The 15,589-nt window shown below is 45.7% G+C and overlaps 3 protein-coding genes across 9 annotated transcripts in view; 1 reads left to right on the top strand and 2 right to left on the bottom strand.

Annotated features, from left to right (window-relative positions):
* The window catches only part of FAM161B (FAM161 centrosomal protein B), a 16,281-nt gene extending 14,940 nt beyond the window's left edge, over positions 1 to 1,341 (bottom strand). The window contains exon 1 of the mRNA XM_009211945.2: positions 1,099 to 1,341. Within this exon, the coding sequence (XP_009210209.2) occupies positions 1,099 to 1,152 (54 nt within the window). The 5' untranslated portion in view covers positions 1,153 to 1,341. The remainder of the gene's footprint in view (positions 1 to 1,098) is intronic.
* Positions 1,221 to 15,589, top strand: COQ6 (coenzyme Q6, monooxygenase). Of its 7 annotated transcripts, XM_003902034.4 has the most exons (12): positions 1,384 to 1,621; positions 4,550 to 4,684; positions 6,538 to 6,596; positions 6,888 to 7,011; positions 9,249 to 9,379; positions 10,087 to 10,194; positions 10,278 to 10,340; positions 10,530 to 10,637; positions 12,322 to 12,524; positions 12,604 to 12,719; positions 12,889 to 13,055; positions 14,152 to 14,291. In XM_003902034.4, exons 1-12 carry the CDS (start codon positions 1,459 to 1,461, stop codon positions 14,179 to 14,181), a joined length of 1,407 nt encoding a protein of 468 aa, XP_003902083.1. In that variant the 5' UTR covers positions 1,384 to 1,458; the 3' UTR covers positions 14,182 to 14,291. The 7 variants fall into 7 exon arrangements, with proteins under 7 accessions (XP_021797070.1, XP_021797068.1, XP_021797069.1 ...); XM_021941378.1 differs by lacking the exon at positions 1,384 to 1,621 and adding an exon at positions 1,221 to 1,306 and having other exon boundaries at positions 10,278 to 10,637; XM_021941376.1 differs by lacking the exon at positions 14,152 to 14,291 and adding an exon at positions 14,667 to 15,589 and having other exon boundaries at positions 1,354 to 1,621; positions 10,278 to 10,637.
* ENTPD5 (ectonucleoside triphosphate diphosphohydrolase 5 (inactive)) overlaps positions 11,989 to 15,589 on the bottom strand; it is a 57,401-nt gene continuing 53,800 nt past the window's right edge. Inside the window, exon 16 of the mRNA XM_009211941.4 lies at positions 11,989 to 12,734. Within this exon, the coding sequence (XP_009210205.1) occupies positions 12,702 to 12,734 (33 nt within the window). The 3' untranslated portion in view covers positions 11,989 to 12,701. The remainder of the gene's footprint in view (positions 12,735 to 15,589) is intronic.

The following is a 15,589-nucleotide window of genomic DNA, read 5'->3' as shown; positions in this document are numbered from 1 at the left end:
GACAACGTTATTAAGATATAATTTCTATACAATATATTCGCTCATTTAAAGTGTACAATTCAGTGGTTTTGGTATATACACAGAATTGTGCAACTACCATCACAATTTTAGAACACCTTCATCGCCCCTAAAATAAACGCCATACTCTTTAGTAGTCACTCCCTATTTCCCCTAACCATCCACACCCCACCCCACCAGCCCTAAGCAACTGCAAGTCTACTTTCTGTCTTTAAGAATTTAGGGTCCGCCAGGCACACTGGCTCACGGTAATCCTAGCACTTTGGAAGGCCTTGGCTGGTGGATCACTGGAGGCAGGCGCCACCACACCTGGTTGTTGTTTTGTTTTTTTTTGAGACAGAGTCTCGCTCTGTCGCCAGGCTGGGGTGCAGTGGTGCGATCTCAGCTCACTGTAAGCTCCGCCTCCCGGGTTCAAGCGATTCTCCTGCCTCAGTCCTTTCCTGTGCAACTGGGCCAAGCCCTTACAGGCGCACTTCACCATGCCTAGCCATTCTTGTATTTTCTGTAGAGACGGGGGTTTTGCCAGTGGAAACCAGCCTGTCTCTGATTTCTTGGACCTTTAGATCCGCTTGCCTCACTCTCCCAAAGCAGTTAGGATTACAGGCGGAGCCACCGCCTGGCCTTTTTTTTAAATTTTTAGTAGAGACGGGGTTTCACCATGTTGGCCAGGCTGGTCTCGAACTCCTGACCTCAGGTGATCCACCCGCCTCTGCCTCCCAATGTGTTGGGATTACAGGCGTGAGCCACCACCTCGGTCAAATGTGGGGGGCAATTTTCTTAATCTTTTTGTGCCTTAGTTTCTTCTCTACAAAACGGACGACACTAATATCATAGAGTACCTTTCAACAGGATAAGCGAAAACCTATGTGACATTGCCTATAACGAGCCTCGTATAAAGTCCGAGAGGTTCAGGTCTGCAAATCAGAATCCGCCTCCTGGTCCCTAAACGCTCATTTTAACCCCACGCCCCTCCGTCACACGCCCCTGCTGTCTGTTTCCAAGGCAACGCCAAACAGTTTCCTCTCTGGGATTCCTTTCCCGGGGGCAGTCCCGCTTCCTCCCTTCTCTTTCTCTCCTCACCTGACGGCTCCCCTCCGCGCCTCCGGGGGCTCCCTCAGGCCTCTCCACGGTCATTTCGGCTGGACAGAGGCAGCAGCGGCTGTGACAGCGATAGGTGCAGCAGCGGCGGCAGCGCTAGCTGTGCGGAGCCAGGGTCCACCCCTTTCTAGCTTTGGCGTCTGATAGGCTTCCAGGGCAGCCTCCGATCCATCCCGCCCGAGGAGGCAAAGTTCGTTTTCCGATTGGCCTATTCTCTTCGCGCATTTTATTTCCGGTTCTGAGGGCGCCGCTGAAGCGGGACGGGATTGGAGTGCTCTGCTCCGGAAGCACTACCTAGTTGGGCTTGCCGGAGGCCTGAGTGCGACGGCGCAGGTCTGCACCATGGCCGCCCGGCTGGTGAGCCGATGTGGGGTTGTGGGTGCAGCTGCCTACAGCAGCCCGCTGGTGTCCTGCCGCAGGTGGTCCGGCGCCTCAACAGACCCCGTGTATGACGTGGTGGTGTCGGGTGGAGGCCTGGTGGGCGCTGCAATGGCCTGTGCCTTGGGTAAGCTCCTCTCCAGGCTACTAGTGGCGGGACACTGGGCCGCGGAGGCACGATGAGAGCCGTGAGAGCCCTAGCACGACTTGTCCAAAGACAGTTTCTCCCCTGCCCTCCTAGAGGAACCCCAGGGCAGGCTGGAATGCGTGTGGTCCTTCAGGGCCCAGTAGGGTCAAAAGTGGGAGGGGCGTTCTGAGTCTGTTCTACTCATGGGAAAGCAGGCCTTCCCAGGGTTATTTATATATGAGAGTTCCAGTTTCTCCAGATCCTGGACAGTACTTGTCATTGTCTTTTTGTTTATAGACATTGTAGTGGGTGTAAGTAAAGTGGGATCTTCAGGTTTTGATTTGTATTTCCCTAATGATTAATGATGTTGAATATCCTTTCACATGTTTTTTGGTCATTTGTGTCTTCTTTGGAAAAATGCCTATTCAGACCCTTTGCCCGGTTTTTAATTGAGCAGTTTGTCTTTTGAATACTGAGTGGAAGAGTCATTTTTATTTATTTTTCGAGACAGGGTCTTCCTCTGTGCCCAGGCTGCAGTGCAGTGGCACGATCACAGCTCACTGTAGCCTCAACCTCCCTGGCTCAATTGATCCTCCTGCCTCTGCCTCCCAAATAGCTGGGACTGCAGGCATGGCCACCACTCGGCTGATTTTTGTATTTTTTTGTAGAGACGAGGTCTCACTATGTTGCCCAGGCTGGTCTGGAACTCCTGGGCTCAAGCAATCCACCCGCCTCAGCCTCCCAAAGTGCTGGGATTACAGGCATAAGCAACCCTGCCTGGCCATTATTTTGTTTATTCTGTATACAAGTCCCTTATCTGATAAATGACTTGCAAATATTTTCTTCCATTTTGTAGTCTTTTCACTTCCCCCCGCCCCACCCCCCAGTCGGAGTTTCGCTCTTGTTGCCCAGGATGGAGTACAATGGCACGATCTCGGTTCACTGCAACCTCTAGGATTACAGGCACACGCCACCACACCCGGCTAATTTTTGTATTTTTAGTAGAGACGGGGTTTCACTATATTGGCCAGGCTGGTCTCGAACTCCTGACCTCGTGATCCACCTGCCCCTGCCTCCCAAAGTGCTGGGATTACAGGCATGAATCACCATGCCCGGCCCATTATGAGATATTTTTTGCGATTTTTTTTTTTTTAGCTCCTAAGCTATCATTAGTATTAGTGTTTTTTATATGTGACCCAAGATAATTCTTCTTCCATTGTGGCCTGGGGAAGCCAAAAGATTGGACACCCTGGTCTGAGGGCAGCTATTCCACCCTATGATCCTCATCTCACAAGATACACAAAATTTAACTTAAAGCAGATCATAGACTTCTGTAACAGGGTGGTTCTCATGGCTACTTGGGAGGCTGAGGCAGGAGAATTGCTTGAAACTGGAAGGGGGAGGTTGCAGTGAGCCGAGATTGTGCCACTGCACTCCAGCCTGGGTGACAGAGTGGAGACTCTATCTCAAAAAAAGAGAAGAAGCTAGTGCCCTCTACAGAGTGTGTCCCTGTGCCCCATCCTCCACAGCAAAAGCTGCTGTGGTACTGCAGCAAGAGGGGCCGCTCACTGTCTGTATGGCTGGAGCTAACTTTCTTTTTTTTTTTGAGACAGAGTCTCCGCTCTGTCACCCAGGCTGGAGTGCAGTGGCAGGATCCCAGCTCACTGCAACCTCTGCCTCCCAGGTTCCAGTGATTCTCCTGCCTCGGCCTTCTGAGGAGTTGGGACCACAGGCACCCGCCATCACATCTGGCTAATTTTTGTGTTTTTAGTAGAGACGAGGTTTCACCATGTTGCCCACGCTGGTCTCAAACTCCTGAGCTCAAGTGATCCATCCGCCTCGGTCTCCCAAAGTGCTGGGATTACAGGCGTGACCCACTGTGCCTGACCTTTTAGTTTTTTGTTTTTTGTTTTTTTTAGTTTTTCAGACAGGGTTTTACTCTGTCCCCCAAGTAGGAGTGCAGTTGCACAAACATGGCTCAGGTGTGCCACCATGCCTAGCTAGTTTTTAAAAATATATATTTTTGTAGAGACAGGGTCTTGCTATGTTGCCCAGGCTGGTCTTGAACTCCTGGGCTTGAGCGATCCTCCCACCTCGGCCTCCCAAAATGCTAAGATTACAGGTGTGAGCCACCATGCCTGGCCCACCTTTTCTTTTATAAACTCTAATTCTTTTTTTTGAGATGGAGTTTTGCTCTTGTTGCCCAGGCTGGAATGCAATGGTACAATCTTGGCTCACTGCAACCTCTGCCTCCCAGGATCAAGTGATTCTCCTGCCTCAGCCTCCCGAGTAGCTGGGATTACAGGTGCCCGCCATCACGCCTGGCTAATTTTTTTGTATTTTTAGTAGAGACGGGGTTTCACCATGTTGGCCAGGCTGGTCTCGAACTCCTGACTTCAGGTGATCTGCCCACCTTGGCCTGCAAAGTGCTGGGATTACAGGTGTGAGCCACCTCACCAGCCTTTATAAACTCGTAATTCTTTATTCTTGGTTTAATCTTGAGACTGCATTGAATTTTGCTTATTTATTCCACTTTTTCTTTTGAACAGGAGTTGTAATTTTTAGTGACTGTAATACTCCAGATTGGAAAGAACTGGTGTTTAAATACTATAACTTTTTCACTTCATTTTTCCTTTCTAGGGCGTTTCCTTTGCTAGTTAGGTGTTTGCCATTACTTGCTTCTTGGCACGTGGCATGTAGTGGTCTTTGGAGAAGCCTTACAGTTGTGGGCTGGGTGGTTCTCATGGCTAAAATGGTGGTGTATGTTATTGCTTAGGACTCTGCATGGGTATAGTGTTTACTTTATGTTCTCTGTAAAAAATTCATACTCTAAGGGTTAAGTAGTTACTCTGTTGTTTCTCTTGGTAATGGGAAAAGAAATACTTGATTTTCCTGAAATGATATAAATTTTTTATTTTTTTATTTTAGGGTATGATATTCACTTTCATGACAAGAAAATCCTGTTGCTAGAAGCGGGTCCAAAGAAAGTATTGGAGAAATTGTCAGAAACTTACAGCAACAGGGTCAGCTCCATTTCTCCTGGCTCTGCAACGCTTCTCAGTAGTGAGTAGAAGATCCTCCTTCAAAGATCCAGTCTCCTTTCCCACTCAGCTTTCTAGTGTATCCCATGGGGCAGAGTCATCAGAGCCTCTGACAAGGAGGGAACTCACTGAGGTGGGTGGAGAGGGGGTGGGATTGGTAGTCTAATGCAGATGTGGACCCCTGCAATTGCCACTGCATCAACTCCCTGTCAGGAATGCATCCTTGAGGCACGTGGGTCCATCATGTTGACTTCACTTGTGATGTTGTGTCATTATGAATTGGTGGAACTGAAATCATATGAACTAATCATGAACATTCACTTTGAATAGCAGTGCTCTCTTCATCCTGAGTCAAGCCCTCTAGCAAGCTAGGGAGCTTGCATGTGAAATGCTCTTGGGGTGCAGATGAATAATGTGTACACGTGGAACCAGTTAGCAAACTGTCATTAGGTCTGCTGGATATTTCCCTCAGACCATCCTGTCTGTAATCACCCCATCTCAAATTAAACTCTTCCATCACTTTCTAGCCCCTTTCCCTGCTCTATTTTTCTTCATAATGCTTACTACTACCTGGCATTATATTATGTGTTTGTTTTTTATTGTCCATCTCTCCAATTAGAATGTTAACTGCAGAAGGCCAGGGACTTTGTCCATTTGGTTTCCCACTTTACTGTATTTGGCACATAGTTGGTGATCAGTAACTATTTCCTCAGTGAATAAATCTGTTCAGCGCTATGAAGAGCTAAAAAATAAAAAATAGTGCCAGGCACAGTCATGTGTACCTGTAGTCCTGGCCACTTGGGAGGCTGAGATGGGAGGATCACTTGAGCCCGGGAGTTTGTCCAGCCTGGGCAATATACCGAGACCTTGTATCTTGAAAAAGAAAAGACAAATGGGCCGGGCGCGGTGGCTCAAGCCTGTAATCCCAGCACTTTGGGAGGCCGAGACGGGCGGATCACGAGGTCAGGAGATTGAGACCATCCTGGCTAACACGGTGAAACCCCGTCTCTACTAAAAAATACAAAAAACTAGCCCGGCGAGGTGGCGGGCGTCTGTAGCCCCAGCTACTCCGCAGGCTGAGGCAGGAGAATGGCATAAACCCAGGAGGCGGAGCTTGCAGTGAGCTGAGATCAAGCCACTGCACCCCAGCCTGGGCGACAGAGCGAGACTCCGTCTCAAAAAAAAAAGAAAAGACAAATGGTTTTAAGTTTCTAGAAATCCTTTGTAAAAATAATTTTTTAAAAATTGTCTTTAGGAGTTTTATAACTTCAATAGGATGATGAAGAAAAAGAACAATATGGATTTGGTTTTCTTTTTTTATTTCCCCTACTTTATGTGATTCGACCCTTTGATCATGGAAGCTGGGTCTTTATTTATTTATTTATTTATTTATTTGAGATGGAGTCTTGCTCTGTCACCCAGGCTGGAGTGCAGTGGTGCGATCTCGGCTCACTGCAAGCTCCGCCTCCTGGGTTCACACCATTCTCGTGCCTCAGCCTCCCAATTAGCTGCGACTACAGGCACCCGCCACAACGCCCGACTAATTTTTTGTATTTTTTAGTAGAGACGGGGTTTCACCATATTAGCTAGGATGGTCTCGATCTCCTGACCTCGTGATCCGCCCGCCTCGGCCTCCCAAAGTGCTGGGATTACAGGCGTGAGCCACCGCGCCCGGCAGAAGCTGGGTAGTTTTTCATGCTATGCAACCTGGAACTGGGGAACAGAGTAGCTTAGGTACTAACATCAAACAAGATAGAAGTGGAGAGTATTATTGAAGAATACTGAAAACAACCCTTTACATAACAGGATGGAGGGACAAGGGGGAGCCCAGGTCCCTGTGAGGTCACTCTGGTCTATAGATCCTTTCTTTTGTAGGTTTTGGTGCCTGGGACCATATCTGCAACATGAGATACAGAGCCTTTCGGCGAATGCAGGTGCCCCTTTATCTTTTTCAATTTTGTCAAGATGTTTTGGTCTGTCTTGTGTTAAGCTATTGGAGTCCACTTTCTTCAAGTGTTCTCTGAATGTAAGAGGAATCAGACAAGGTTCACAGTCTGACGAAGTGGGGAGAAGCATTCCCAGAATCTTCTAATTCTATATTTTCCTGCCAGAGAGACTGACAATTGTGATTTTTCTGCTCTGTCACTTGGGAAAGCAATATTGTTTCTGATTGGAGTGATGTTTCCTTCTTGGTTTTAATGCAAACTTTCCTTTTGTGTTTCCAGGTGTGGGACGCCTGCTCAGAGGCCCTGATAATGTTTGATAAGGATAATTTAGATGATATGGGCTATATCGTGGAGAATGATGTCATCATGCATGCTCTCACTAAGCAGCTGGAGGCTGTGTCTGGTGAGGCCCCCATCTTCCATCTTGCATTCATTAGGAAGTGAACTGCTTAGGACTTACTGGAAGAAAGGATCTCTTTTACAATATTCAGTGTCCACCATAGAGAAATCCTCTGATGGGCGGGTGTGGTGGCTCACGCCTGTAATCCCAGCACTTTGGGAGGCTAAAGCAGGCGGATCACAAAGTCAGGAGATCAAGACCATCCTGGCTAACATGGTGAAACCCCATCTCTACTAAAAATACAAAACAAAAATTAGCCGGGCGCGGTGGCAGGTGCCTGTAGACCCAGCTACTCGGGAGGCTGAGGCAGGAGAATGGCGTGAACCAGGAGGTGGAGCTTGCAGTGAGCCAAGATTATGCCACTGCACTCCAGCCTGGGCGACAGAGCAAGACTCCATCTCAAAAAAAGGAATTCTCTGATGATTATTTCACAGTGCTGGATACTTAGGAATTGCTGGGTCATATAATAATTCTATGCTTAATATTTTCAGAAGCTGCCAAACTTTTCTAAAGAGGCTATGCAATTTCACTTTCCCACCAGTATATAAGGGTTCCAATTTCTCTACATCCTCACCAACACTTATTTTCCTTCTTTAAAAAAAAAAAACTGTAGCCATCCTGTTGAGAGTGAAGTGGTATCTCATGGTAGTTGTGGTTGTGTTTCCTTAATAACTAATGATGCCAAGTATCTTTTCATGTCCTTACTGGCCATTTGTGTATCCACTTTGGAGAAATGTCTGTTCAAAATCTTTTGCCTGTTTTTTTTTTTTTTTTGAGACGGAGTCTCGTTCTGTTGCCCAGGCCAGAGTGCAGTGGCACGATCTCCGCTCACTGCAAGCTCCGCCCCCCTGGTTCATTCTCATGCCATTCTCCTGCCTCAGTCTCCTGAGTAGCTGGGACTACAGGCGCCCGCCACCACGCCCGGCTAATTTTTTTGAAGTTTTAGTAGAGACGGGGTTTCACAGTGTTCACCAGGATGGTCTCGATCTCCTGACCTCGTGATCCACCAGCCTTGGCCTCCCAAAGTGCTGGGATTACAGGCATGAGCCACTGTGCCCAGCCTTGCCTGTTTTTAAATTGGATTATTTCTCTTTTTGAGTTATAGGAGTTCTTTATATATTCTGAATATAAATTTATCAGGTGATTTGCAAATATCTTACTGTTCTAGAGAGAGAAAAATTGGAAGCAACTTAAATGCTTTTTGATATTGAATAGTAGTTCATGTAATGAACCACGATGTACCTTTTAAAGATAATTTGGATCTAAAATTTAATAACTCAGAAATTTGTTCCATAATATATTGGGTCATATGATCACACTTGTGTGTGTATGTACATGCATAGGAAATTGTCTGGAAAGCTATACACCAAAGCTGTAACTGCAGTTGTCTCTGAGTAGTTTCATTAAGGGTGATTTTTCCCCACTTTAACCTTTCTTTGTTGTCCAAACTTTTACAGCGAGCTTACTATTATTATTTAAATTGCTTTGTTGAGGGTATGACTGACTGACATACAAAAAGCTGTAAATGATGTATACAGTCTGATATTTTTGGAGATAGTGTTTTGTTTTGTTTTGAGACAAGGTCTTGCTTTGTTTTCCCTGGCTGGGGTGCAGTGGCTCAAGCAATCCTCTCACCTCAGCCTCCTGACTAACTGGGACTACAGGTGAGCACCATCATGCCTGGTTAATTTTTTGTAAAGATGGGGTTTTACCATGTTGCCCAGGCTGGTCGTGAACTCCTGGGCTCAAGTGATCCTCCTGCCTCAGCCTCCCTAAGTGCTGGGATTACAAGCATGAGCCACCCGTGCCTGGCTATAGAGCGTATTGTTTTTATGACCAGAAAAATGAAATGGTTTCCAGCTGGAAGAAAATATTTTGTAGTCTAGGATTTGTTTCAGCCTATGGTATTCCCAGCTTGTCTACTGTAAAAGCACACACGGGCTCATTTAGGCGCAGAGTGAAAATGGAGGCGCAGAAGCATGTGGACAGTAAGAAAGAGTGCCTCTGACGGAGTTCACTGAGAACTTCAGTGTCTTTTTTTGACATTGAGTTATCTCTGTGGCTTCTGTCATTTATTAGCTCAGACCATAGCATTAATTACTGATTTTTTTTTTTTTTTTAAATCTTAAATGACAAGACACTGCTGTCCTGGGACCTTGCTTTAGGTTTAGTTATGGCTTTTTCCTCAGCCTATGTGGCCCGCCTTTCTAATTTTTTTTTCTCTCTTTTGAACTCCCCAGACCAAGTGACGGTTCTCTACAGGAGCAAAGCCATTCGCTATACCTGGCCTTGTCCATTTCCTATGGCAGACTCCAGCCCTTGGGTTCATATTACCCTAGGTGATGGCAGCACCTTCCAGACCAAATTGTTGGTAGTTGAAGATTCTTACTTTGCTAGGGGTCTCGTATATCTACATCTTATCCTAGATTCTAGGGACTCTGGTTTTAGATCTAAGCTATAGTTTAATTTTAGGCAAAGCTTTTGGTTATAAGGACTGGTACCCATTCAGGCCAGCTCAAGTTGAGATGGTCTCATCCTAAATTCTGTACAGGAAGCAATCTCATGGGCCGTCTTAGGTCATGAAATAACAGATAGCTGGGCCTCACAGGGCAGGCACCACAGTGTAGGGAATGGAGGCTGTTCTTTCCCTCTGAGGAGTCTGTGGTCATTGATCTCTTGCCTCTCATTTTTCTCCTTTCTGCTCACAAGCTTCCCTTTTTGCATGGCAGCCATTCCTAACCCTACATCAGAACTATTCAGCTCCAGTGTGTGCCCCATACTGAAACTTTCCTTATTGCTCTCTAGTTCAAATATCAGGAGGGCCTGGCTGAGTTTAACTCATGGCTGGCACCTTTTGAGTCATGTCCAGCTTTGGCTTTGTTGGCTGAGGCTGAGGTGACACAGTGCAGGGGCTCCGCCTCTAGGGGCTCTGAGTGAAGCAGGCCTGATGGAATTATCCTGCCACAGAATGGGCTCACCAACAATCAGAGCTGGAGGAAACTTTAGGGGGCAGAGAAAAACTTCTGAAGCAGTTTAAGAAGAGGCTGTAAGACTTAGCAGGCTTGTGTGTCCATGCAGATAGGTGCAGATGGTCACAACTCTGGAGTACGGCAGGCTGCTGGAATCCAGAATGTGAGCTGGAACTATGACCAGTCTGCTGTTGTGGCTACTCTGCATTTATCAGAGGTAAGATGCTGAGCTGCCATCTGGGGACTCTATTCATAGGCACTAGGTACTTCGCAGAGAAACTTTTCTCCTCTCTGTTGCAGGCCACAGAAAACAACGTAGCCTGGCAGAGATTTCTTCCCTCTGGGCCTATTGCTCTGCTTCCGGTAAGAGGTCCTTCTGGCCAGTGTGCCCACATGCATGCAGCCTTTCCTCTTCCCTTTCTCTCAGCCTTTTTCTGGTTTCAAGGGAATCTGTCCAGGCTGGTTGTAAGTTCCCTTCTTATCTTTTTATGCTTGAGAGTTCCCAAGTGCAGAAGAATCTTAGCCCTTGGTATTGGTGTTCTTTTGACACAGCTTTCAGACACCTTGAGTTCCTTGGTTTGGTCTACGTCCCATGAACATGCAGCACAGCTAGTTAGCATGGATGAGGAAAAATTTGTGGATGCCGTTAACTCTGCCTTTGTGAGTATCAATATACCCAGCTAATGATGTGTTGCAGGAGGACATACAGAAAGATGTGTTTTTGTTTTTTTTTTTAAAAAAACAGAGTCTTGCCAGGCTGGAGTGCAGTGGCGCGATCTTGGCTCACTGTGCAATCTCTGCCTCCCGGGTTCAAGTGATTCTCCTGCCTCAGCCTCCCGAGTAGCTGGGACTACAGTCATGTGCCACCATGCCTGGCTAATTTTTGTATTTTTAGTAGAGATGGGGTTTCACCATGTTGGCCAGGCTGGTCTCAAACTCCTGACCTCAAGTGATCTGCCTGCCTTGGCCTCCCAAAGTGCTGGAATTACAGGCGTGAGCCACCATGCCCAGCCAGAAAGGTGGTTTTGAGTCAGGAAAAAGGAGTAACCAGTCAGCTGTCCCTTTGTACTTTGTAACTATAATGCTTGGTCTGGATTATGTGGAGGAGGGCATACAGGGAAATGCAAAACAATAGAAATAATAAATAATAACCTTTTGAGGGTTGTGGGCTGCTGTTAGGCTGACTGAAACAGCTGCCTGGGTGGTGGTTAGCATTGGCCTTTTTTTGAAGCTGTAACACTTGCATCACTTGGAACAGTTCTGCTAGGTTCCAGCTACCTGAACCTTTCAAGCCTAATTCATTGGAAGTATTCCTAGGGAAAGGCTGAGCGAATATCAGCATGGGGCTTAAGAGTAAGCTTAGTAGGTGGGTTCAATACTGGTTCTACCTGTTCATTTCCTGAAAAATATAAATAGTATCACTAACTTCTCAGGATTGAATGAAGACTTTCAAAATGAGAGAACTTTTGTAAAATGCATGGAACATCTTTAGTACATTGTAGGTGCTCAACAAATACTAATAACTATTCTGGAGTAGACACAGCCTTTGGATAATAGGGGTACCAGTATTACTTTTGGAGCCTAAATGACACTCAAAGCCTGCCACCTTCGCACCAAAGAACTAGACTCCACTGCTCTGTAGTAGCAACAATAATGAAAGGAACATAATGAAGTGGATTCTGAGATAAATGGTGAACACTACCCCACTCTGGGCCATTTAGTATATATTCCTGGCACAGGTCTAGGACCTCTGCAGTGCAGTCATTCACCATTAATTGTCCTTTCTATGTAGCAGGCTCTGGAGATACTGAGAACAGTCTCTGCTTTCAGGAAGTTCATAGTCAGGCGAGGAAGACCGTAAATGACAATCTTCGTACAGTGATAGAAGTATGCATAGGATGCTGGGGAAGCATACAGGAGGAAACACAGAGAAAGACTGGAGGGGTTAAAAAGAAGCGACATCTTCTGGATGCTCTGAGGTGTTATCCTAATGAAATAGAGACGGGCATTCTAAGCAGAGGAGAGTCGTGGAGGTAGAAGGATACTGTGTGATGAGCTATACTGTGGCCAGTGTATGGTTATTGAGGGTGGGGACTAGTGAAAGGTGAAGCTCAGCAGTAGGCAGGGGCCAGCTCATGTGCAGTTTGGCTTGATCTTAAAACCTGTGGGGAGCGATGAGAAGTTGAGCTGTGCACTTGAGGGGCTTATCACTTGTCAAGATCAGTGTAGGCAAGTTGGGTAGCATTAGCCTAAGCTTTAGTTACAAACAAGGTTTCTTTGTTGAATTTTTAATTCCCTGCTACTCAAATTTCACCTTGTGTGTCTTGTGGCTGGTGCTGCTCAGTGGAGTGATGCTGACCACACGGACTTCATCGACACAGCTGGTGCCATGCTGCAATATGCTGTCGGTCTTCTGAAGCCCACGAAGGTCTCGGCTCGCCAGCTGCCCCCAAGCGTAGCCAGGGTGGATGCCAAAAGCCGAGTTCTGTTTCCTCTTGGGTTGGGACATGCTGCTGAGTACGTCAGGCCTCGGGTGGCGCTCATTGGGTAAGATGATAACAGAGCAGGGCCACTCCCTTCTCACCTTGCTGCCAGATGTCACACCTGAACTCTGCTTTATTCTTAGGGACGCAGCCCACAGAGTCCATCCGCTTGCAGGACAGGGTGTCAACATGGGCTTTGGGGATATCTCCAGCTTGGCCCATCACCTCAGTACGGCAGCCTTCAATGGGAAGGACTTAGGTAAGGATTCTGGTACTGTGGAGAAGTATCCAGAGGTCATATAGTTAGGCAAAATCAGGGCCCACAGTAGCAAGAGGGAGTGGACATAAAATATATATGGTGGCTTGCTAGGAGAGGGAAGAAAACCTTATTATTGGATGAGGGATTTAATCTTTCCTCTGCCTTTCAGGTTCCATGAGCCACCTCACAGGTTATGAAACGGAAAGACAGCGTCACAACACTGCTCTTCTGGCTGCTACAGACCTACTAAAAAGGCTCTATTCTACCAGTGCCGCCCCGCTTGTGTTGCTCAGGACATGGGGCTTGCAGGCCACAAATGCAGTGTCTCCACTCAAAGTAAGAGGTTGCTCAGAGGAATGACTTTGCAAACAGCTCTCAATTTCTTTTTTTTTTTTTTTTGAGACAGAGTCTTGCTGTTATCGCCGAGGCTGGAGTTCAGTGGCACAATTTCTGCAGCCTCTGCCTCCCAGGTTCAAGTGATTATCCTGCTTCAGCCTCCCAAGTGGCTGGGATTACAGGCACCTGCCACCACACCCGACTAATTTTTTAATTTTTAGTAGAGATGGGGTTTCACCATGTTGGCCAAGCTGGTCTTGAACTCCTGACCTGTGATCCGCCTGCCTCGGCCTCCCAAAGTGCTGGGATTACAGGCATGAGCCACTGCGGCTGGCTCACAGCTCTTAATTTCTTTGAATTAATTTTCTTGGCTGTAAAATTATTATCTTTATGTGTCTGCCTTCTCAAGGGTTACGAGCAGAAGAGTACTTGCTAGGCTTTTAGGTGTTGCAGCCCACATCTAAGTAGTAACTTTATGTATAAGAAGGGCTTAAGAATAGTGAATAGGGAGTGTTGTGGCACATGCCTGTAGTCCTAGCTATTCAGGACACTCAGGCAAGAGGATCATTTAAGCCCAGGAGTTTGAGGCTACAGTGAGCTATGATCACATCACTGTACTCAGACTGGGTGACAGAGTAAGACCAGTCTCTTGGAAAAAAAAAATAATAATAATGAATAGGGATTTCTAATGATGAAGATGTTTAAGCTGCTTTCGCTGCTTGGCTGGTTTCATCCTGAAAACTTTCATTTAAAGATATGTTTTTTCTGTTGGGTGCAGTGGCTCATGCCTGTAATCCCACCACTTTAGGAGGCTGGGGAGGGAGGAGTGCTTGAGTCCAGGAGTTTGAGGCTGCAGTGAGCTATGATCACACTACTGCACTCCAGCCCAGTCAACACAGTGAGACCCTGTCTCCAAAACATGCGTTTATAGATACGTATATATTCCTTTTTTTAGCTGAAATAAAACAGGGACTCTTGGGAAGAATATCTACATGATTATTATCTACAATAATAATTCTGTAGAGAATTATCTACAATAATTATTTTCTTCACCTTACAGTGTTAAGAGTTTCACTCACTTACATTTTTTCTCCAGGAACAGATTATGGCCTTTGCAAGCAAATGAGTACTCCTCTCCTAAAGATTATGTTGATGAAAAAGAACGTCCTCCCCCAAGACCCATCATACATATTTTCAAGATCTTATTTAATTTAATAAACTTACTTTACATTAGAATTCTCTTTTTCTTCTTTGCTTAATGGGCCTGTGGCACCCAAATAATGAATGATAATTTGCTATGAGGAGCGTACATTAGCCAGACCAAAGGAAAAAACTTTGAAGGAAGACTTACAATGTGGTTGAAAAGAGCTTTTTATTACTAAAAAACCCACAAGGTGCTGTCACACTCACTTCCAACTGTTAACAATCATTTCTAAAGAGAAAATTTACAGTTTTTTTGTTTTTGTTTTAGTGTTGGTCTTAAATTTATACAGTTGTTTTTTTGATAGAGGTAAGAATTAGAAATAGTTGATGCATTTTTGTTAGAATTGCTGTTTAAAAGTTAACATCAGAATGCAAATTAAATATAAATTGCTTTAACCTTTGTTACAGGTACACTGGACTTTCTGAAAGGAAAACCAGGTCTCATTAATGCTAGTTATTACTTTATCACAGCACCAGATTTCCATTTTATTTATGGTTCCTCTCTGGGACACCACTGTCTGTTTAATAAAACAATAAATAATTCATTGCACAGATCCGAAGACCTCAGGAACCAGATCACAAGGGAAACCGATTAGCAGCAGAATTTGTTCGTGTTTGGTGGCAGACTGGTGGCCAACTGGAGGGAAGGGAGTTTTACTGTGGGTTTTTGAAGAGGTCTCTTCACAAGACCAGAGATGCCTCTTGAAGAGATTTTTAGGTTGTGGATTTGCTTACTCTGAAGAACATCTTGCCCAAAAGTCTGATTTGAGATGAAATGAGGGGAAACAGTCTGCTTTTGAACCAAGTAAGGTATTATTGGGAATAATTTTTAGAGCCATGGGAAATCTATTCTTATAGGGGCGCTTTTCAGGCAAATGCAGAAAATTTAAAAGATTCTAGAACCAAAAAGTGACAATGTCGCAACCTTCCTGGAATCTCAGGAAAAAGAATTAAAGATGGCAGCTGCTGTGAAAAGCTGTGTGACTACTGGCGGAGACTGCAGGGACAAGGTCATCTTTCACAACAAATGGAAAAGTGGCCTAGATGAGGAGGACACAGACTCTCCAGAAGTTATGCAAACAAAATCAGGCAAGACGAATAATTTTAAGGCACACCTCCATTGGCCCACAGAGTGTTCTTCATATGACAATGATGTTAAACAGCATCTGTCATGTACCAGGCCATGTCCTAAGTATTTTAAATATATTAACACATCTACAAAGAGGAAACTATTAGAATCTGTAGGACCTCTTAAGAAGCCCAAAGGGTCTACTGCAGGCAGGATGAGCCTTACAGAAAAAAAATAAAAATTCTCATTCCAAATTGCTCCT

Source organism: Papio anubis, chromosome 7 (genome assembly GCF_008728515.1).
Source record: "Papio anubis isolate 15944 chromosome 7, Panubis1.0, whole genome shotgun sequence".
Taxonomy (NCBI): domain Eukaryota; kingdom Metazoa; phylum Chordata; class Mammalia; order Primates; family Cercopithecidae; genus Papio; species Papio anubis.
Note: the sequence above shows the minus strand (reverse complement) of the source record. Positions and strands in the feature narration are given on the sequence as shown.